General features: G+C 39.9%; 2 protein-coding genes across 11 annotated transcripts in view; one reads left to right on the plus strand and one right to left on the minus strand.

The window, feature by feature from the left end:
• DENND1A (DENN domain containing 1A) overlaps positions 1-24,324 on the plus strand; it is a 495,826-nt gene that overhangs the window by 26,927 nt on the left and 444,575 nt on the right. For all 10 annotated transcript variants that reach the window (XR_006386371.1, XM_044264938.1, XM_044264939.1 and 7 more), the window contains exon 2: positions 13,550-13,620. Coding sequence is in view for 9 of the 10 variants with exons in the window: in XM_044264938.1 (XP_044120873.1) it covers positions 13,550-13,620 (71 nt within the window). In the remaining variant the exon portion in view is untranslated. The remainder of the gene's footprint in view (positions 1-13,549; positions 13,621-24,324) is intronic.
• LOC122917266 (40S ribosomal protein S29-like) lies at positions 371-535 on the minus strand. Its single transcript, XM_044264948.1, has one exon. The coding sequence runs from the start codon at positions 533-535 to the stop codon at positions 371-373; it is 165 nt and encodes a 54-aa protein (XP_044120883.1).

A 24,324-nucleotide genomic window follows, 5' to 3' on the forward strand; every position in this document is an offset into this window, starting at 1 on the left:
CCTTGCATCCCTGGAATAAATTCTACTTGGTCATGGTGTATCTTGTTGAATTCTGTTTACTAATTTTTTGGTAAGGACTTTTGTGGCTAAAAGGGTATTGATCTACTGTGTGTGTGTGTGTGTGTGTGTGTATATAATTTATATTTTTGGTACTGTCTTTGTCTGGTTTTGGTATTAGAGTAATACTGGCCTTGTATAATGAGTTGAAGTGTTTTGTCCTCTTCTGTTTTCTGGAAGATATTGTATAGAATTTGGTATTCTTTTTTTTTAATTGAAATATTTTTATTTTATGTACAGGGAGTTAGCATTAGGGTAGGTATCTTGGGTATCTTCAGTAAGTCTCTTGGTTGACCCATTCAAGGAAGTTCATTTAATCCAACTTAATGAAGCCTGTATCCCTTGAGTACTGGTAGAAACACTGGCAGTACGTATTGAGGGTGTGTATCTGGATCAGACCATGTGGGTTTGAGCAGACGCAACAAGAACCCTGGCCACATTTCCTCAGATGGCTCCAGTAGAACTGCTGGTGACCCATCTTTCCCATCCCCATCAGATGCAAAAGGCAAAAGGCATAATTGATATTAATTCTTTCATTGTTTCTTAGAATTCTCCAGTGAAACCGTCTGCATCTAATGAGATGATCATTTGACTTATTTAGTTCACGTAGTTACCATTTCTGATGCTCCTTATTTCTTGGTACAGGTCCTTATTTCTGTATTTCCGTTATTTCTTTCTGCCTGAAGGACTTCTGACATTTCTTGTAGTGCAGGTCTGCTGGTGATGAATTCTTTCAGCATTCGTAATGTCTGAAAAAAATCTTTATTTTGTCTTCACTTTTGAAATATTCTCTGGGAATAGAATTCAAGGTTGTCAGTTTCTTTCAGTACTTAAGAGATGCTGCTCTGCTGTTCACTCATTTGCCTAGTTTCTGACAAGAAATCTGTCATTCTAATCTTTGTTCCCGTGAATATAACATGTGTTTTTGTTCCGCTTTTAAGATTTTCTCTTTAATACTGATTTTGAGCAATTTGGTTATGATGTGCTTTAGATTTCTTCGTGTTTCTTGTGCTTGAAGTTTGTTGAGATTTCTGGATTTGTGCATTTATTGTTTTCATCAAATTTAGAAAGTTTTTGATCATTATTTAGTTTTTCTGCCTCCTTCTGTCTTTGGGGATTCCAATCACTGATATATTTAGGCATTGTAAAGTTGTTCCATAGGTCAGTGATGCTTTGGGTTTCTTTGAATTTTTTCCCTTTGTATGTTTCATGTCTTCAAGTTCATTAATCTTTTCTTCAGTGTTTATACTGTAGTTAACCTCATTTGGTAGATTTTTCATTGTCATTTTATCTCTAGAAATTCAGTTGGTTCTTTTTTGAATCTTGTCTCTTAATTTTGTAAACACTTGGAATATAGTTAGAACTACTATTTGAATGTCCTGTCTTCTAATTCTAACATCTGTGTAAGTTTCAGGTTGGCTTTTCTTGTTATGGGTTGTATTTTCCTAATTCTTTGCGTGTCTGGTAATCTTTTTATTGACTGCCAAACACTGTGTATTTAATATTGTTGGGTGTGGGGTATTTTTGTGTTCTTACGAATATTCTTGGACTTCTGGCAGTAATCTGAGGCAATCGAAAGCTCTTCTCATTTGTTTTCCATCTCAAGAAATTGCTGTGCTTTGCTGCCTGACATCTTGAAAACCATTGTTTCATATATTTCATAAGTTGAGTATGAAAGAGTTTGATCCTCTGGGTTTTGATTTTAAGATTTGTTAGGTGGGACTAAAGTAGTACTCAGCCTAGGATTAATTATTCCCCATTGCTAAGGTAATACCCTGTTCTATCCAGTGCACTGTAAATAATATAAAGAACTTTAAAAAACAAAACAATTTCAAGTGAGGTGTTGATCTGATGCCTCATAACTCCTGAATACTTCAGTGGGCTTTTCTGACAAATATAAAACCACAATCAAACATCAAAATCAGGAAATTAATGTTGATGCATTACTACATTTAAGCCTTAGATCCCATTCAAATTTCAGTAGTCCCTAGTAACATTTTTTTATTATAGCAAAAAGATCCAGTTCAGAATCCTACATTGTGTGCAGTTGTCATGTCTCTTTGGTTTCAGTCTGGAAGAGCTCTTTAGTCTTTCCTTGATTTCTATGACCTGACACTTTTAAAGATTACAGGCCAGATATTTTTTTAGATGATCTCTCAATTTAAATTTGTCTGATTGTCCGATGTTTCTTAAGATTAGATCGTGGTAAAGCATCTTTGACAGAAATGTCCTGGAAATGATGCCGTTTTCCCATTGCATACTAAAAATTTGTTTCATTACTTATGTTGATCACTTTAATGAGTTGATTAAGGTAGTTTTTTGCTAAACTTCTACACTAAAAAGTTACTCTTTTCCCTCTTGCAATTAGTAAGTATTTTGTGGGAAGGTACTTTGAAACCATGTAAATGGTCCATTTCTCATTCAGTTTTCAATTCACTTATTTATGTCAATGTGGACTCATGGTTTCCTGTTTTATTTGATGAGTTAATAATCTGTTAATGTCCTTATTGAGCTTGATGCTTAAATTTCCCCAGATCTGGCCAGTGGGAGTCTTTTCAAGCTGGTCTTTTGACAGTTCCCATCATTCTTTGAGCACTTCTTTGCTTTCTGACACAATAAGATGTTCCAGCTCATTTTGTACTTTCTCTGCCCCAGCCCTGGAATCAGCTCTTTCCCCAAGGAGCTCTAGTTCCTGTTAGAGAAGAGTTGTATTAGGAACCCAACGTCTGGGTACTAGATATGCTCATTACTAGTGGGGGTTTTGCTGCTACTAGGCCCTGTCAGTAGACAGAGCCAGGAAATATGCATATGTTTAAAAGTCAGGTTGCATTTATGTTTTATTTCCTTATCTATATATTTATTGAAAACCTTGAGTTCACACTAATACCTCCAATTCAAACCCAACTCTATAGAATTCATTCTAGTTTCTTGTTTACTTCATCTGTGAGAAAGCAGGCCCTCTGTACTGGTCTTGGGCCCCTTCATCCCTACCCTATGTGGATGGTCTCCTCTTTCATCTTGTTTTCCTAGGATCATCATACCTACTCCTGTAGTTCGATGGACCCCTGCCCTCTCCACTGCCTTGTGGGTACCATGCTCAGACTCTGACTCTCCATCATGCTGAGCAAGCCTGCCCCAGACCCACCTGGCCAAACTCTTCATACCGACCCAGGCTTCCACACTGTACTCTAGGGTGCCCTTGTGCTTGGACATGCTCCTCACCCTCTTGGCCTCTGACAGCCTTGTACCTCTGGGGGTCACTTTCTCCTCCCCACTCATGTTTCAGGCCTGGCCATCCAAGTGTTTGGACACATTTCTCATTCCACTCAAGTTCTGGCTCCCCATTCCTCGCTTCTCCCCCTGAATGAATGCCTTCCTTATCCACTTGGATCTGGCATTGTATTGCCAGGCCACCCCTTTGTATGGATATCCTCCTACCCTGCTCATGCTCTGACATCCCTGGGCAGGGACCATGAGGGATACTTTCCTCAGCCTGCTCAGGCTCTGACAGTGCACACTGGGCCATTGCCCACGTGAACGTCTACCTTGCTTTGCCTAGGTAATAACTTTGGGACTCAATTGTTCAGAAAGAACGGAGGAAAAGTTAGGGAAGGGGAGGCTTTTAAATATTTTTTAAGCACAAAAATGTTAATGAAATAGACATGATCTTTGCAAATGTTATTAATTTGGTTGAAGAGTCTATATTTTACACTGTAGCTCAGGAGAATTTCTTTAAACAGTATGGAGTATTGGGGCGCTCGGGTAGCTGAGTTGGTTAGGTGCCCAACTCTTGATTTCACTCAGGTCGTGATCTCAGGGTCTTGCCATCTTCGAGCCCTGCATCAGGCTGTGCTCAGTGGGTGAGTCAGAGACTCCCTCACCCTCTCCCACTGCCCCTCCACCTGTTCTCACAGGCACACATTCTCTTTTTCTCTCTCTCTGTCTCAAATAAATACATCTTTTAAAAAAAATGTATGGAGTATTTCGCATTGCTTAGGGGTGTGCAGGCACTGTTTTTATTCTTGGAACTCAGCTAAATTTCTTCCATTAGCTTGCTTTACACAGGGTGGCACAAGAATCTTTCCTATATGAAAAGGTGAAACTTTGCAACTCCTCGCACAGCAGGATCTGTGTATCTTTATTAATCTGATCCTGAGAGCATTATTAGAAATGAAAAGTTAAGTGTAAAACCTTGAAACGACTTGTTTGTATAATTACACAACTAAGTTAATCATTTTCTAACAAGTCTTAACAATGACTGCATTCTTCTATGGAGGTGTTAACTTGTTATGGGTTAGAAAGCACCCTTTGATACAGCATTTTCACCCTGGAAAAAATGGCTTTAATTTCAGAGTTCACTGGAACAAATGGAGACTTGTTGGAAATATTAACACTACCCTTTTGCTTGTTTGTCTGGCTTAAAGGAATCAATGTTTAGTAGGTGATGTTCGCTAGCATGTGCTGAAGTGTATACAGTTTTGAGTGACTTTGTTGTCAACTTAAGACAGTTTAACTGGTATGAAGTTTGAAATAAACTGCTTGCTCTCTGCTCCCTTAGTATGTAAATTTGTAACTAAAGAAACAGTGTGGTGAAGTCAGATCATTAGTCTATAGAGAATAGGTTGCTATTTTGCTTGATAGATATTATCTGGTTTGAAGATTTGATGGCTGTGAAATGAGTAAGGGGTCCTAACACGGTGTGTGTTTAAATCTGTAGCTCTAAATAACACTTAAAGGGATGAGGGCCTAGCATTGTAGCATGGTTACCATATGCAGGGAAGATTCATTTTATGAGGAGTTAGTGTTATATTTTTCTCCTAATCTCATAATATGTTGTAATTGAGGAAAAGTAGATCCTAATTGAAAGCTGATGATCCAGCGGAGTGATCAATAGCACGATACTCTAAAACAACAACAACAAAAAAACCCATTAAGCTTTCCTGCTGCCTGAATATTGTCAAAGCCTTTGTCTGTTTCATGACTTCAAGCTGAGTGTACTTAATCATTTTGAGAACATGGCCCTGAGCACAGAGCATGGCCCTTCCAGTGAATCACTGAGAATTGTGTTCAGAAGAGTGGTATTGAATAGAAATGCTCTCTTGGCTTATTTTCAGGCTTCATTCTCCCAGAAGCAAGAACTGAACAGACCTCCCTTCTTTCAAACACGTTTTAGCTGTTTGTGTGTCATTTTTCTGTATTTAAGAGCCAAGGCTGTTGTCAGCAGGTGTGACTTATTGATACCTTTGACTCCAAAGGAAGATATCTTTAAAGAGTAACAGTCATGTGTAAGCAGTGTGTATCCAGTAAATTACCTCTTGTCAGGGAGAAGCAGTTACTAGGAGCTGGAAACCACATGTCAGATGTTGGAGGAAGACTCATTCATCAGACATTTACTCTGCCAGCTGTCAGACCAGGGCTATGAGAAGACTGTCGGTGCCCTCAAGAAGCTGCCAGTCTAGAGGGGAAGGTGGATATTTAATCAAAGGGACATGGGTGGTTCTCCACTGGAATAAGTTGGGAGGGGGGAGCTTTAAACAAATACTGGTGCCTGGAGATTCTGATTTAATTGTTCTGGGGGTGTGGCCTAGACATTAGGATTTTTAAAAGCCCCCTGGGTAATTGTAATTGCGTCAGGGTTGAATGTGGTAAGAACGGCAAGAATGGGGGAAGTACAGGGTGCCCTAGGAATGTAGAGGAGGGGTACTTAACCCTATCTGTGCTATGGCTACGTAGGATTGAGAAAGGCTTTCCAGAAAGGAGGGCGTGCCTGAGCTGAGGCTTGATGAATGAGATTGTCAAGTGCAAAGACTGGAAAGACTGTTCCTTGCAGAAGCGCATCTGAATTATGTCAGTAATGGCAAATGGTAAAGTGGTTAGAGCTGTTGGATGATTCTTGTCGATTCTGCTACTCCTTTGCTTTGACTTTGGCTGGTTTATCCTGAGTTTCAGTGTTGTCCTCTCTCTCTCTCTTTTTTTTTTTTATAGCCATTAAAAAAAAAAGATTTTATTTGTCAGAGCACAAGCAGGGGGAGCAGCAGGCAGAGGGAGAAGCAGGCTCCCTGCTGAGCAAGGAACATGATTCGGGACTTGATCCCAGGACCCTGGGATCATGACCTGAGCTGAAGGCAGACACTTAACCGACTGAGCCATCCAGGTGTCCCAGGTCCTCCTCTTTAGATGGGGGTAAACACACACAGGGTAGTTGAAGATGAACTGAGATAATGCATGTAAAGTGCTTAGCATTGTGCCTGGCACACGGAAGCAGTCCACAGTGGAAGTAGAACAGTAACGGTCTTCCTAGTGAACCAGAGCATGGTTTGTTGAGTGGGCTACAGCTAGTTCTGTACAGCTGGATGTTAGGGTACAGGACTGCAGGAGGTAAGGGTGGGTGGCAAAAACAAAAGTTGTTTGGCAGGTAGGCAGGGTTCCAGATCATTAAGGTATAGAGACGTAAGGCAATTAATAGTGGGATATGGTGGCAGTACCAGGACATTTCCATGGTAATATGTTAAGCTATATCATGAAGTGTTCTGGGAAAACTTGGGTCCATATTGGAAAATTGGCTCTGAATATGGTATTCTCAGCATCATTACGTGTACTGAATTAGCAGTGAGTGTTAATAGGACAGAAATAGGTTTTTCGGTTCCTTTAGCCAAGTAGTTAAAAATATTGAGCATCTTGAGAGGAGTAATGGAGGAAATAAGCAGTCTCAAGGTAGTCTCAGGGACTTTCTGGAAATTGTTAGTCTTCATTGTTTATAGGCTTAATGAAAATATTAAGAGTCTCTTGGCCATTTGCATTTAGAAGAGGCACTTTTAAATTTATTTTTTGATTTGCAAAGAAATAGAAAATGCTTCCATCTGCATTGGGTTCACTGGCCCTTAAAATAACTTATGTATATTTGTTGGTATGTTACATAACTTGTCATAACATTAGTCACCACCTCGTCCATAAGGCAACATGTAAGTGATCATGGATAAGCATGACTATAACTTATAATTATAGTCCAATTTGTTCTTAGTGTTTTAGTCAGCTTTTTTGCCCTTTTTTTTTTTTTTAAGTAACTGTCATAATCTTTAGCTCCATGTAATAGAACTCTGGCAGGTATTTGAACTGAGTGAAAAACTTACATAGTTCTTAAATTATTATTTTATTTATTTATTTTAAAAAGATTTTATTTATTTACTTGACAGGGAGGTAGAGAGAGCACAAGTAGGCAGAGGGATGGAAAAGCAGGCTCTCTGCTGAGTGGAGAGCCCGATGCAGGGCTCGATCCCAGGACCCTTGGGATCATGACCTGAGCCCAAGGCAGCTGCCCAACCAATTGAGTCACCCAGGTGCCCCAGGTAATTTTATTCTTCTCATATGAGGCAGTAACTAAGGATAGCGATAGAAGAGGAATAAGCTTCTGTCCTACAAATGCTGTTTTTCTTTGAAATCTGTTTTATTGCAAAAGCTCTGTTGATGGATTATTAAGTATACCTTAAGTTTGTTTTGTGTACTAAATTATTTGGAGGAAGAATTGCATTTAACTTAATCAGTGGTTCATTTTTTTAAAAAATTTTATTTATTTATTTGGCAGAGAGAGAGAGATCACAAGTAGGCAGAGAGGCAGGCAGAGAGAGAGAGGGGGGGAAGCAGGCTTCCCACTGAGCAGAGAGCCTGACTCAGGGCTCGATCCCAGGACCCTGAGATCATGACCTGAGCCAAAGGCAGAGGCTTTAACCCACTGAGCCACCCAGGCGCCCCTCAGTGGTTCATTCTTGAAGTGTGATCACTAGTGCAGCTGCATCAGTATTACCTGTTAGTAGACAAGTATTTGGCTACAAGTTAGAAATGCTAATTCTTGGGCTTTCCCTGCCTCCTTCCCCCCAGACTTTTCACATGCTGAAATTTGAGAATCATGGGAGTCTATAATCACTCCTATCATTTATTGAAATCTTTCAGACCCTAGGAAAGGCTGGTCTGTACTTCTTTATTCCTTCTTTTCTGCTCAGTATTTGATTCTGATTGTGTCCCAGGCACTGTTTAGGTACCTGGGAAGCGCTAGTGGGTATGATTGACAAAATCCTTCTCCTGCAAGTTTACATTCATAGGAGGGAGACTGACAATGGCCAAGATTGTGATGGGTATGCTGTGGAAAATTAAAATGAGATGGCAGAGAGTGTATTGGGGAAGGTCTTTCTGAGTTGAAATAGAAGCTGAGTTTTGAATGACAGGAAGGGCTACCTTTATGAAGATGGATGCAAAGGTCTGTTATATAGGAAAGAATTTCGTGTGTTTAAGGAGCTGAAGGAAGGACAGTGTGCCTCGAGTGCAGTGAGCAAGGGGAAAAAGGTATGAAATGAAGTTGGAGAGAGAGGGAGAGGCCAGATCATGTAGACCTTGTAAGGACTTTCCCCCCCCCATCCTCAGTTTTTTGTGTTGTTTTCTTTTTTTTTTTTTTAAATTGTAAAATACATGTGAAATTTACAATCTTAACATTTTTGGCGGTATACAGTTCAGGGGTACTTAGCTGTGCCTTCTGTGGTACAGCCATGCCCGTCATCCATCTCTAGAACCAAGACTTTGACTTTGGGTGATGGGGGACATGTCAGGGAGGTTTTAGGTAAAGGACTGACCTAAACTGATCTTTCCAATAAAAAGATTACTGACCAGAGTTGAAATCTGATCAAAGGAGGGCAAGAGAGGAAGCAGCAAGATCAGTCAGGAGAGTGTTGCAGTCGTCAAGGTGAGGTTGTGATCTGGCAAGGACTGTAGGGTTGGGGATGCTGAGAAGCATTCAGATTCTGGATGTATTTTGATGATCAAATCGACAGAATCTACTGATTGTGACATGTAAATGATTGTGGCATATATATAAAAGAGGGGTCAAAGATGATACCAAGTTGTTGTTGTTTTTTTAAATCTAAATAATTGGCAGGTTTGAGGAAGAAAAGTGCCGTTTGCTAAATTAGAAATGCTTCTTGAATACCCAAGCAGGGTTGTTGAGTAGGCAGTTGGATAAAGCAATCTGGAGTCGGGGAAGTCAGGTTGGAGACATGATTTTGGGGCTTGTCAGCATTTGCATGGTAATTAAAGCCATGAGGCTGAATGAGATCATCTAAGTAATGAGTGGGGAGAGGGAGAGGTCCAGGACTAAATTTGAGGGTAGGAGAGGTTACATGAGAACGATTTAACAAAGGAGCAGCCAGTAAGGTAGGAAGAGAACCAACAGAGAACGATGCTCTGCAAGACAGAAGAAAGTGTTTCAAGGAGGGAAAAGTCTGTCAATTGTGTCAAATGCTGCTGAGATATTGAGTAAGATGAGCCCTGAGAATTGGCCATTTTATTTATTTATTTATTGTTATGTTAGTCACCATTCAGTACATCATTAGTGTTTGATGTAGTGTTTCCTGATTCACTATTTGTGTATAACATCCAGTGCTCCATGCAATTTGGGCCCTCCTTAATACCCATTACCAGGCTCTCCTCCCTTCTAAAACCTTCAGTTTGTTTCCTGGAGTCCATAATTTCTCATGGATCATCTCCCACTCCCAATTTCTCTCCCTTCATTTTTCCCTTCCTTCTCCTACTGTCCTCCGTGATATTCCTTATGTTCCACGAATAAGTGAAACCATATGATAATTGACTTTCTGTTTGACTTATTTCACTTAACTTAGTCTCCTCCAGTCGCATCCATGTTGATGCAAAAGTTGGGTATTCATTCTTTCTGATGTCTGAGTACTATTACATTGTGTATACGGACCACATCTTCTCTATCCATTTGTCTGTTGAAGGGTATTTCGGCTCCTTCCATAGTCTGGCTATTGTGGACATTGCTGCTATGAACATTGGGGTGCATATGGCTCTTCTTTTCACTACATCTGTGTCTTTGGGGTGAATATCCAGTAGTGTAATTGCTGTGTCATAGGGTAGCTCTATTTTTAATTTTTTGAGGATCCTCCACACTGTTTTCCAGAATGGCTGTACCAACTTGCATTCCCACCAGCCGTGTAAGAGGGTTCCCCTTTCTCCACAGCTTCTCCAACATTTGTTGTTTCTTGCCCTGTCGATTTTTGCCATTCTGACTGGTGTAAGATGGTATCTCATTGTGATTTTGATTTGAATTTCCCTGATGGCTAATGATGATGAACACTTTATGTGTCTGTTAGGAGAGTTGGCCATTTTAGTATATTTTAGCAATGCAGTCGTTGGTAAATATGACAAGGTTGTTTCAGTGCTGCGGTGGGTTCAGAAGCCTGGTTGAAGTGTGTTAGAGAAAGTGAGTATAGACCATGTGAGGCCAGTCTTCACTTAGAGATATAGCAGGACTATACAAAATGCCTTAACCTAATGGCACAGGTTAATTTATCAGAGCTTCAGTGTTAAAAAACAAACAAACAAACAACAAAAAAACACTTGTTATGTAACATCTTTGTATGCGAGTGTTTGTTATTTCAATTTTCCAAATGAAATTTTGAGATGAAATTCAGCCAGTTGAAAAATGAGGCTAAGAAAGCTATGTTGATTTAAAAGGTTTTTAAAATTTTTAAAAAAGATTTTGTGAGAGAGAAGCAGGGGACTGGCAGGCAGAGGGAGAAGCAGACTCCCTGCTAAGCAAGGAGTCTGACCTGACCTGAGCCAAACGAAGATGCTTAGCCAACTGAGCCACCCAGGTGTCCCAAAGTTTTCTTTTAAAAACTGATTTATTTTGGAGCGAGGAAGTGCAAGTTTAGGGGGAGGGGCAGAGGGAGAGAGAGAGAGAGAGGGAGAGAGAGAGAGAGAAAGAGTGAGTCCTAAGCAGACTGTGTGCTCAGCTCAGAGCCCAATGTGGAGCTCGACTCCATGACCCTGAAATCATGACCTGAGCTGAAACCAAGAGTTGGTCACTCAACCAACTGCGCCACCTAGGCACCCGAAGAAGGCTGTGTTTAGATTTCAGAAGGAGTCTTCCTGAAGCTCTTAAAATAGCCTTAGAACATTCCTGTCTTCAATCGAACACTCTACTTTGAGATCATTTGAACGAAAGGGGTGTTTCCATAAGACATTTTCCACAATGTTTGGTGGCCAAAGGAGGCTAACTTGATAGACCTTTTTGTATCATCCTGCAGGGAAAACACACAAAAATTTTAAGGCTCTTTTAAAACTTCAATTTACTTTGTTTTATTTAGCCTATTAAGTAAAACATTCGGGGGCGCCTGGGTGGCTCAGTGGGTTAAGCCGCTGCCTTCAGCTCAGGTCATGATCCCAGAGTTCTGGGATCGAGTCCCACATCGGGCTCTCTGCTCAGCAGGGAGCCTGCTTCCTCCTCTCTCTCTCTGCCTGCCTCTCTGCCTACATGTAATCTCTCTCTGTCAAATAAATAAATAAAATCTTAAAAAAAAAAAAAAAAGTAAAACATTCGACTTTATTGTCTGATTTTCTTTTTAAAAGGTTTTATTTAGGGCACCTGGGTGGCTCAGGGTTAAGCCTCTGCCTTCGGCTCAGGACATGATTCCAGGGTCCTGGGATTGAGCCCCATGTCGGACTCTCTGCTCAATGGGGAGTCTGTTTCCTCCTCTCTCTCTCTCTGCTTGCCTCTCTGCCTACCTGTGATCTCTGTCTGTCAAATAAATAAATAAGATCTTTAAAGTAAATAAAAAGAAAAAAAAAGGTTTTATTTATTTATTGACAGAGAGGGAACACAAGCAGGTGGTGTGTGAGAGAGGGAGAAGCAGGCTTCCCACTGAGCAGGGAGCCCGATGTGGGGCTTGGTCCCAGGACCCTGGGATCATGACCTGAGCCGAAGGCAGACGCTTAATGACTGAGCCACCCAGGCGCCCCTATTGTCTGATTTTTAAAATTATATTTGACAAGGTGTATGTAAATACCTTGAACTTTAGAGCAGTCAACTCTTTTCACTTAAAGCAAAAGCTTAAGTTTCTCTTTAGGGAAGGAATGATGGTCCTTCACAAGAGAAATGGATTCCTGATTGACAAAACACACATTTTTTCTACTCCTAAGGAAGTAGAAGGAATATTAACCTATTTATTGAATCTCAGATGCCATTATTTGTAAAATGTACCATTATGTATATTACTATGGAAGAAAAAAAAATGCTACCATTTAGCATTGTCAGATGCAATAGATTGTAAGAGATGTGGGAATGTGGGGGAAAAAGTTCATCTTAGAATCAATGAAGCACAGAATTTGAGCCCCTGGAGGGTGAATTCTGGTTGTAGCTGTGTTTGTTTCTAACTAGCTGTGGCACCGCTGCCAAGTCACATAGAATCTCTTTGCCTCAGGTTCCTCACCTGTATGGTGAGAAGAATAACCGATCTACCTGTCCTCATAGGATTATGAGGACGAAATGAGATGAATGATTTATTTTGAGAAGCGGAATCTGCTGGGCAAATTCAGGGTATTTATTTGATTGAAAGTAACTGTTAGATCTGTTCGGGTGACTCAAAGTTTCTGAGCCTTGTTGTCAGGTTTAAAATAGAATTCCGTTACAGACATTTGAAAGTATAACATTTTCTTCTAAACCATTTTCAGTCAATCTGGAAATACCTTTTTATTGTAGTTTCAGAATCAAAGAGAAAACTCAAAGCTAATATAACCCGATGTTCTCATCATTCAGAATTAACAACTGTTAATGTTCTGTTAGTGCTGTGATCTTTTTCAGGCTTATTATGAAATATTTATGGCATAAAGAGGTAAAAGGATATAATAATGAAGTGTCATATACTTGCCATTGCCAGTACGGGTGAAGCCCCCTGTGTGGAAACGGTATCTTGTATTTAGATTAGCATCCTGTCTTTGTAATAGCCTAGTGGTTTAGGATATTGTTTCTCTGTTTCAGTCTTTAAAACTTGTAAATAAGCAAGCCGACTGCATCATGTGTTTTATCCTGGACTATGCGGGAGAAGCTACTTTGTGCTAATGTTGCCTTGGTTTGAGATTCCTCAGAATTCTGCTTATGGCTTTGGAGGTACAGCTGTGTAAATTCAAAACCTGACTCCTGTGAAATCATAATCACGGCTATAGCCTATTATTTGTCAGCCATTATACCTAGACAGTTTTTCTATGTTTTAAGTTTCACGGTAATTCTTCTGGTTAGGTGTTTTCATTTTTTTTTTTTCTTAAGTGTTTTTATTTATTTGAGTGAAGAGAGAGGGAGCACAATTGGTGGCGGGTTTGGGGGATGTTGTTACAGGCAGAGGGAGAGGGAGAAGCAGACTCCCCACTGAGTAGGGAGCCCAACAAGGAGCTTGATCCCAGGACCTTGAGATATGACCTGAGCAAAAGGCAGATGCTTAACTGACGGGGCTACCTAGGCACCCCAGGTGTTTTCATCTTATAGATTAGGTAGGCATGGCTCAGAGAAGTTGAGTAACTTGGCCAAAGCTCCTCAGCCTGTAAGTTGTGGAGCCAAGGATTTTAAGTAAGGTCTGCCTTATACCACAGCCCGCATGTTCTATACCACACTGCCTCTATCCTTGTCAGTAATCACAGTCTGTTTCTTTTGTAGGCAGAACCCAGAGACCACGTTTGAAGTCTATGTTGAAGTGGCCTATCCGAGGACGGGTGGCACTCTTGCAGGTATTTGCATATTTTGTTATGATCTGTATTTACTGTATGAGATAGCTGTGCAGGACGTTGCCTCTTGGCCTTTTGGCTAAGATCAGGTGGAGAGAGCTGTGCACGTGGGATGTGTGAATATTCTAAACAGTGATTTATCTTTAAGTGTATTTAATTGTCTTCCCCTTTTATTTCACATCATCCTAAGGAATGGAGAATAAATGCAGCAAACAATTCAAGTCACTACTATATCAGGCTTGAAGTATGGTTCTATTCACTGTGATCATTGGGTTTGGTTTGTATCTTTCACAGATGCCTGGAAGTCAGCTGCTTAGTATGACATATTGTCACCTTGCTAATGAGGAGGGCTTAGAATTAGGTTACAAAATAATATAAAGGGAAAACTCTGCCACTCAACTGGAAGGAGGTGTTTGAAATGGATTTAGTGTAGTAAATTTTATGTCTGCTGGTAAAAGTTGGAAACTAGTTCAAGGAAAAGCCTCCTCTGGCTTTAGCTTTTGAACTGATTTGGACGTGTATTGTAGGACAATAGGGTCTTAGTTAAGGTTAGAGTATCTTGCAAAGACTGAGTATATTCTCAACTAAAATCCTTCTTGGTTAATGAGAAAAAAATAACCCTATAATGTAGTATTCTTTTTCTTGTTAACTGGGAGTGATGCATTTACCAGAGGTATGTCAGGAGCCGCTCTTGGTCCACACACACAAACAGTTGTACCTATTACTTGGTGTTTAGGGAAAGTGAATTTACTTGGATTAGAAACTTGGAGTAATCAGGATTCCAGTGATATGCTCTCAGCTGACTGTGCAACATTTTCTGTTTCATTATGTTAGACTGTAAAACTCATAAAATAACTACTTTTATGGAGTATCTGTTCTGTTGTCCTATGTGTTGGACAGTTTATCCTTTCAGTACAACCCTTTAAAGATAGTTGGGTGACATCTCCATTATACCTATGAGAAAATAGACTCTCCAGTCAAATTATTTACCGGAATCACATGGCCACTGTGTGGAATAACTAAGATTTTTGGTTCAAGTCTTCTTTACTCTGCTAAGTTGTCACCTCTAGGGCCGTGACCATGTTGGGCACATCTCTCCTTGTCATCCACAGGGCTTTGCATGATGCCACTAATATTTGTTAAATGAATGAATCTCTCTCTTTTTTTTTTTTCCCCAAAGATTTTACCTATTTATTTGACAGAGATCACACGTAGGTAGAGAGGCCGGTGGGCGGGGGTGGGGGGGTAGCAGGCTCCCTGCTGAGCAGAAAGCCCGATGCGGGGCTTGATCCCAGGACCCTAGGGTCATGACCTGAGCCGAAGGCAGAGGCTTTAACCCACTGAGCCACCCAGGTGCCCCTGAATGAATTTCTCTTAATAGTGAAAGTGAGATAACTGTGTGTGCCACTTTCTGCGTTATCTAATGAAGGTTATAAATTTATGGTCATTCTAGAAGTGGAACATTAGCACCTATGTTACGTTATCCCTCTTACTCTGTAAACCATTGCCTTGGGAAGCCTCTGTTCTTAGGTGCATACCGGCAGCAGCCCCTCTGAGGGCCTACTTTACAGAGTAACCATTTGATGATGGCTATGATTTGACAGATAAATTCAGGGACAGAATTTTTCTTTTTTTACGGTTGCTACCTCTTTCAGTGTTCTAGGATTTTTTTTCCTCCCAGAGTTAAAAGGAATTTTTTTGGGACAAAGAACAAAACTAGAAAAGTACAAATAAGGTGGGGCACCTGGGTGGCTCAGTGGGTTGGGCATCTGCCCTCGGTACTGATTATGATCCCAGAGTCCCGGGATCAAGCCCTGTGTCAGGCTCCATGCTCAGCAGGGAGTCTGCTTCTCTTTCTTCCACTCCGCTCTCTGCTCATGCGCTGTCTCTCAAATACATAAATAAAATCTTAAAAAAAAAAAATTACAAATAAGATAGAAGAGTGAACAAAATGCAAAGTCTTAGTATCTTACCCCAGTCATCTAATTCATCTGCTCTGTAGACTTCTTTCTTATATAACCCTTTAGTATATTATAAAAACTTTTTATTTTGAAAATATTTTAAAAGATGAAAGTTATAAGAATGGTCAAGTGCATATGCCCTTTCCTTAGGTTCATCAGTTGTTACCCTTTTTTGCCATACTTGCTTTATTATTCTGTATGTATATACATATTATTTTTTGAGTCATCTGAGAATAAATTGCAGACATATCGACCCTTTACCCCTACATATTTCAGAATATATATCCTAAGAATTTTTTCTTTTTTTAAAAATATATATTTTTAAAAATTTATTTGACACACAGATAGAAATCATAAGTAGGCAGAGAGATAAGCAGAGAGAGAGAGAGGGATGAAGTAGGCTCCCTGGTGAGCAGAGAGCCTAATGTGGGGCTTGATCCCAGGGCCCTGAGATCATGACTTGAGCCAAAGGCAGTGGCTTAACCCACTGAGCCACCCAAGTGCCCCCCCGCCCAAGAATTTTCATACATAACTCTAGTACAGTTATTGAAAGGAGAGAATTTAATGTTGATATAATGTCAGTTGTTCTGTTTAAATTCAATCAGTTTTGCCAATAGTATCCTTTACAGCATTTTCCTTTCTGATCCAGAATCTGATTCGTCAGGATCACGCAGTCCATTCAGCTTCATATGTATTTAGTTTCTTTCATTAAGTAATAGTTTTGCAGCCATTCTTTACCTTTTATCACAGACATGTTTTGAAGAATTTAGGTCTGTTGTTTTGCAGAAGGTCTCTAGATTTGGATCTGATCATATCCTCATGATTAGATTTGGGTTATGAAATGTTGGCAGGTGTCTCTCTGTTACTGTGTATCATACAAACAGGCTCGTGATGTCTATCCCTTATTTGTGCAAAAAAAAAAAAATACATGGAACTTACATTTATAGTTTAGCAAATAATGAGCGTGTGCCCATGTTACTGCTGTCCAGACTAAGGAATACAATGTTGCTTGGGTGTAAGGAAATACTGTTACTGCAGGAAGGGTCCCTCCCCTAGCCCTGTGCTTTAGTGGGCCCTGCTTTGGCCCTCTTCCATGGTGCAGAGTCTGTGGGGCCTGTGGGACATGCCTGCTTAGAGTCTGAACCTTTCCATGGTAGACCATACTTTAAAAACCTAGGATCTCAGAATTTCCTGCCCCAAGGGCCCTGAGCTTGTTTCCAGAGCCTGTGTGAGTCCCTTTCCTGGGGCCCATACTTCTGAGGGTGGGCATGGCTGCTGGTCTATACAAGGGATGGTCTAAGTGTGGTTGTATGTGGAGAGTAGGGTATGGAATGGAGCTTGGACTTGTGAGTGGAGGTGACTGCATGCTTGTGTGTGAGGTCCTTGGCTGTGCAGGATGGAGAAGAGGACGATGGGAGATGGACCAGTGGCCAGTTCTCCCTGGACCACCGTGTTTCTGCATGGAACTCTGGGGAATCCCAGAATTCTCTGTATGAATCTGGCTTTCCAGGCAGTTATAAAGCTATGTTTTTCATGATAGGAGGATAGAAGATATTTATATTTTGTAAGCTGGTTTCATATCTGTTACGTCATATCCACATATGGAATGAGGGCCTCTACATATACTCTTTCTGAGGCCCTGTAAGTGTTGGAGTTGGGTTTGGTTGGCACCCCAGAGTTCCCCCCTTTCCTTTCTCCAGAGGGAACTACTATCCTGACTTTTATGATAATCATTTGTTTTTCTTTATAGTTTTATGACCTAAGCTTACCTCCTTGAAAAATATAATATAGTGCTTGCTTCTGAATTTTACAGAAACAGAATTATTTTTTGTGTACTTTTGCTATTTTTTTTGCTCAAGATTATGTTTGTAAGGGTTCTTCATGTTGTGTGTAGCTGTAGTCATTCATTTTCATTACTGTGTAATACACTAGAATTATATCACAATTTATCCATTCTGTTGAAAACACTTGAAGTTGTTTGCAGTTTTGGGCTATTACAAGCAATGCCACTGTAATCATTCTTCATATGTGAATCCTGGCGCACTTAAATGTATTTTCCTTAGGATAGATATCATACTTGATTACTGGATCATGATAAGCTGTTTTTCAAATTGTGCTCGTCTACATTCCCTCCAGCAGTGTTTGATAGTCCTTACTGCTGTACAGTTTCATCAGTCCTTGGTACAGTTAGATGTGTTGATTTTTGTCAACCTGATGGTTATATAGGAGTATCTCCTTGTTTTTATTTGCATTTTCCTGATAACTAATGAGACCAAGCACCTTCTGCTTATTGGCCTCTTGAATGGATTGTTTTTAAAAGTGATTTTCAAGTCTCTTGGCTCATTTTTCTTATTGAGTTTTCTACCTTTTCCCCCCCTTATTGATTTGTAAGCTTATATTATGGATACTGATTATCTTATTGTATGTATTACAAATGTCTTTTTCCACTCTATGGTTTGTCTTTCACTCTCTTTATGTTAACTTTGATCATAACTTCTCAATTATGATATAATACAGTGGACCAGCATTTTCTTACCCCACAGTTATGAAGATAATTTCCTCTAAGAAATGTATAGTTTTGCCTTTCACATCTAGGTCTTTAATCTAGTAAGGATTCTAGTTTTCATTTATATGATTAGCTAATTTAAAAAATTGGGAAACTAATTGGGGGCACCTGATGGGCTCAGTCTGTAGAACATACAACTCTTGATCTCAGGGTTGTGAGTTCAAGCCTCCCCTGGGTATAGAGCCTACTTGAAAAAAACCAAAACCCAAACCAAGGAAACAGTTGGGAAACCAAATCTGAATTACTGGGGTCTGCTACTCCTTTACTTAAAATGTTTTCAGAAAATGAGCAGGTACTCCTAGGAGCACCTGACTGGGTCAGTTGGTAGAGTATGTGACTCTTGATCTCTGAGTTCTAAGTTCAAGCCCCATGCTGGGTGTATTGGTTACTTAAAAAATGGAGTCTTAGAAAAAAATAAAATAATCAGGTACTTCTAAATCATAAAAAAAAAAAAAAAGACACCTCACAAAAAGATGACAGATGTGAAACAGGCCAGTGAGAAGTATTACTAGACTGTAGGGGTGCCTGGGTGGCTCTGTTGGTTAAGCTTCTGCCTTCAGCTCGGGTCATGATCCAAGAGTCCTGGGATCGAGCCCCCGCATCTGCTTGTTGCTCAGTGGGGAGCCTGCTTCCCCCTCTCCCTCTGCTCTTACCCCTGCTTATGTTCTCTTGTTCTCTTTCAAATAAATAAGTAAAATCTTAAAAAAAAATTACTAGATGTTAGAAATATTTTTCCCTCAATTGCTTTTAATGTCTCCCTTACTGAAGACATGTATTGTAAGTGCACTGTGTACTTACTGTACTTGAGAACATTCCGTGACCTCCATGGAAGGGACATGTGATCTGTCAGCTCCACTTAGTGCATCAGGACCTTGGACACATTTGAATGGGACACCTTAGAAACATTGTGCCTGTAAGATTTGGGTATGCAAATAACTTGCGGTGCCTCTGGTTTTCTTTGGAAGTTTCTGAGATTTCTGAGTTACAATTACTAGGGAATAAGCTGTCACTTAGTATTTGATTTTAGGTATCTTTTGTCTACTTCTGCAAACTTCTTGTTTTTAATAAAACTTATTATATTTGCCTTTTTTGGCTATTATTGAATACATTATTTTTGTCTTTTTAAATGATTGCAAGGAATCTGTCTTAAGATTAGTCTTTGTTCCTTGGATCTGCATCTCTGATCCCTGCCAAAGTATCTGAGCAAACTTAGGTATAAACCTTACGCTATACAGTACTAGTGTCTGGGCATAATCTTCTCTTTGAAGTTGGTTTGCATCCCCCTGAAGGATTAATTCCCTGCTGTGAGAAGGTGGGTTAGAAAGCACTGAAACTACTTTACGGGTCTTTAATTGGAGGATTTAGTATACATTTTGTTCTATAAACTTCTGTGGGAGTTTCATTCTTACAGTTTTTCTTATGCTGTGGTGTGTTATATTCTCATTGTAAATTAAAAAAAAACACTAAATTTTCTCAAGTTATTTGAGTACATATTGACAAATTATCCTGGTTTGTGTTTTTGTTTTTTTTCCTATTTAAATTTTTAGTACCTTGTTTTGAGTATGTATACAATTTAAAAGTTTTTGAAAAATTACAAAGAGAAAAATCATCACTTGGTGATACGCTATTAATGTTTTGGTATATTTATTTCCTAGTAGTCTTTTGTGTGTCTGTGTGTGGAAATAAAGCATTTATATAAATATATATGTAAATATAAACATATGTATAAACTTTTCCCTGAACTTGTGCTCTATGTATGTTTTCCTTGCTGGTCTCCCCCAAATCATTAAGCTTTTCCAAAAATTATTACACAGCTTTGTGAAAATAATTTCATTTGCTATGAATTATTATATCATATTTATGATATTTATATGATATTTACTTACAATCGGATCTTTAAATTGTTTCCAGAGTTCTCCTATTGTAAATAATGCCGGCTAACATCACTGTGTATAGTACTTGTTACTTCGGTATGTGATTTTTATAAAGAAGTTGTAACATTTCAAGCAGATACTTGACCTACTTTGTTCTTAGCTTTTATGCTTTTTGGCCACATTCCATTTTGTGTGCTCTGATTTATGTCTTTGCTCAAGAACCCACCTTTACTTGGGGACCCCAGAAAATGAAGAAGGTCGTCTTGAGTTGGGAAAGCTCCCAGACCTGAGTTTAGCCTGTCTGACTGAAGGTCTTGGAAGAGGGCGCTCTCACAAGGTCAATGAGCATGCTGGTCCGGTGATCAGATGGTACCGGCCATGCTGAAATTCTGGAATGCATTTCCAGCACAAGGGTGTCATTATAGCTGGCATCTCGGAGCCTGCCATGGGCACCCTGCTTGGGCAGGTGTGTAGCTGACCAAGAGAGTGGCTAGCAGCATCAGGGTCTTGAGGCCGTTCTGCCTACCTGCTTTCTCCGGTGTCCGTTCCCTGCCCAGTGTTCTACTGCCATAGCCAGTGGCCACTTGGTAGCAAGAAGTGGACAGTCCAGTGAAGAAACTGTTGTGAGAGCTCTGGAAGGAATGCTTATGACGTGATGCTTCAGTTAGCTGTGGTTTTCAGCTATGATCAGTAACTTAAGCACGCAAACACCCTGGCTTTCAAATCTCTCTTAAATAGCCGTTCACATTTAGTATCATGAAGAAAAGCAAGTCTCAGCCAAAATGGATGGGATTGAGAGCCAGATTTGTTATATTCTGAATCTGAGCTTTCACTTTGCAGGTCTCTAATTCTATGAACGTTGCTTGGATCTGTGACCACAGTGGATGGTCAGTGTGACTAGATAGTTTTAAAACATTGATCTAGCATGCCTGGGTGGCTCAGTGGGTTAGGCCTCTGCCTTCAGCTCAGGTCATGATCCCAGGGTCCTGGGATCAAGGCCCGCATTGGGCTCTCTGCTCCATGGGGAGCCTGCTTCCCCCCCACTCCCCGCTCTCTGCCTGCCTCTCTGCCTACTTGTGATCTCTGTCAAATAAATAAATGAACTCTTAAAAAAAATAAAACATTGGTCTAAAAATAAAAACAGCGTGTCTGGGAGGCTGCCTTTGGCTCAGGTTATGATCTCAGTCTTTGCTCAGTGTGGAGTCTGCTTCTTCCTCTGTACTTCCCCCCCATCTTGTGCTCCCTTCTATTCTCTCTCTCTCTCTCAAATAAGATCTTAAAATTTTTAAAAAAAATGTATGCTGTTTCTTTAGAAGTGGGATGGAGGGGGGAAAAAGCCCTTTGAGAGTTGTTTTACTTCGGATTAAAATATTAGAGGTATTAACCAAATTTATTATCTTCTTTTCAGTAATATAGTCACAGCAAACTCTTGAAGAATGGTGATAAAGTGGCTAACTTTTATTGAGTCCTTATTATATTTCAGTCACTTTTCTTAATATTGTTATAGTTTCCTTAGTATTGTTCTCATATTGTTAATATATGGCCCTTTTAAGATGGGTCATATTTTTGAGGAACCTGAGGCTCAAAAAGGTTTATTTGTTTGCCCAGATGGGACAACCATTGGGTTGTTGATTCAGGATTTTAACTTCATTCTTATGGCATCATCCTGAAAAGTACTGGCTAATATTACCTGCACATGCAATAGTTAGAAAAATCAGACATTGTGAGGGAAGAAAAATCAGGCTTATGTAGAAAATCAGGGGAGAGGCAGTTTTCATTCATGAACAGTACAAGGATTTCTTATAGTTTTTTTTTTTTTTTTTTTTTTTTTTTTTGCCTTTTAAATGAGTCAGCATGATACTTTAGCTTTTCTTTATTTTTCTTCTTTTACATCCTTGGATTTTTCTAGTGAAAGTGAATCCACTTTATGGAGTTTTAAGGTATGAACATAATTTGCAGTAGTGTAGGGACAAATTACCACTCACTCAAAAGACATGGATTACTTAAAAATTAATTTTTCCTGACTCTGAGTACTTGACATGCCCACTTGAAAATCACTTATTTGGAATAGAGGCATGAAACCTCATCTCATTGTGCCTTTTTTTTTTTTTTTAAAGATTTTTATGTATTTGAGAGTGAGTGAGTGAGTGAGCCTGATCAGGGTCAGGGGAAAGGCAAGGGGAGAGGGACAAGCAGACTCCCCACTGAACGTGGAGCCTGACACTGGGCTTGATCCCAGGACCCTGAGATCATGACCTGAGCCAAAGTCAGCTGTTTAATGACTGAGCCACCCAGGTTCCCCTCACTGTACTTTTTAAGCTTTTAAGATTTTGAGAATTGTAATGTGCCTTATGTTGTAGGATTGTTAGAGCATTTCTTTAAACTATAGTTAAGCCCAAGGAAAGCTCATTGTAATAAAGCCTTTGCTCATCACCTAATGAAGTAAGAGGTAGTGGGCTCAGTTATCTAGGTAAGAAAAACAGGGTTCCACGAAGGCAGAAATGACCTCTTTCTTGTACCTGAAATTCCAGCAGCTAGAACAGTACCTGGCATACTGTAGGCCCTCAATGAGTATGAGTGATCAAAGCTTAGAGATGAGAAGCAACTTTCCCAAAGGCAGAGTTGGGATTTGAGGTCTACTCTGACTATATTCTTTAAACCAGTTGATGAAACTAGAACACAAATTATATGTGTATGCACAGCTTAAAGAATAAACGAAAATGCACATACCCACTACTCAACTTAGGAAATAGAACATTTTGTGTCTTTGAAGTCCCTCTGTATTCCTACTGAGATCACATTTTGAATTTTACCTTAATTGTGTATCTTTCCTTGAAGCTTGTGCTTTTTATTACACTATGCTGATGCTCTAAATTGGTTATGTAGAATGACTTCGAATTGCTGTTCTTAAAAAGTAACAGAAAGTGAGCCATATATTTTCTTCATGTTTAGTTATTTGAAGCTGATTCCAGATTTCTTCCTGAAGTGTGCAATTTAGGGGCCATCTGGGTATAAATTACAATATAGGAGAGTCTCATGATTTTTGGTAATTCATGGCAGTGTGGTGGTTCTTGCTGTATTTGTGGTTCATGGTGTTTTTAAGGCCCTGAACCCTCCAGGTAGACCAGCAATTCACTGACCCACTAAACCATAAAATCCGTGTGAGCAGTGAGTTTGTTGATCTATATTTTAGTTCCCTCAGAATGACAATTTGAGTCCCATTCTGTCAACTATAAAATGGAGTCCTTAATAGTATCTCCTTCATTTAGTTGATAGATTACATAGTAATGCAGAGTGCGTGGGACATGGAAAGTTCCTAGTAAGTGGGAGCTGTTACTTGTCATTTTTTTAAAAAGATATTTTAGAGAAGATTCAGGTTCACTGCAAAATAGAGAGGAACATACAGAGATTTCCCATATATATGCTTTTGCCCCAGGCATGCACAGCCTCACCCAGTGTCAACATGCCCAACCAGAGGGCACACTTGTTAATATCAGTGACCCTGTGCTGACACATCATAACCACCCAGAGTCCACTGTATGTGTCGTGGTGTTGTGTGTCCTTTGGTTTTAGACAAACGTATGATAACATGTATCCATTTATAGTATCATATAGAGTATTTTTCAGTGCCCCAAAGAGCCTCTGTGTTCTGCCTGTTTATCCCTTCATTCACCCCCAGCCCCCTGGCAACCACTGATCTTTTTATTGTCTCCATGATTTTGCCTTTTCCAGAGTGTCATGTAGCTGGTATCCTACAGTATGTAGCCTTCTCAAGTGGGCTGTTTTTCCTCAGCAGTATGCATTTATGGTTTTGTGTGTGTATGTGTGTTTGGTTATTCCTTGTCTTTTCATGGCTCATTTCTTTTTAGTTCTTAATCATACTGCATTATCCGGATGTGGGAGTTTGCCCATTCACCTACTGAAAGGCATCTTGGTTCCTTCCAGGTTTTGGCAATTACGAGTAAAGCTGCTGTAAACATCCATGGGCAGGTGTTTGTGTGGATGTAAGTTTTCAGCTCCTTTGGGTAAATACTGAGGATGTGATTGCCGGATGGCAAGAGTATGTTTAGTTTTTTGAGAAACTGCCAGCTGTCTTCCAGAGTAGCCCTGCCATTTTATATTCCTGCTAGCAGTGAGTGAGAGTTCCTGCAGCTCCATATCCTCACCAGCATTTGGTGTTCTAAGTGTTCAGGATTTCGGTCATTCTAATATGTATGTAGTGGCATCTCGTTTTAATTTGCATCTCCCTGATGACATATGTGGAACATTTTTTTCATATTCTGATTTGCCATCTATATATCTCGTT

This window comes from Neovison vison, chromosome 9 (genome assembly GCF_020171115.1).
Source record: "Neovison vison isolate M4711 chromosome 9, ASM_NN_V1, whole genome shotgun sequence".
Classification (NCBI taxonomy): Eukaryota; Metazoa; Chordata; class Mammalia; order Carnivora; family Mustelidae; genus Neogale; species Neogale vison.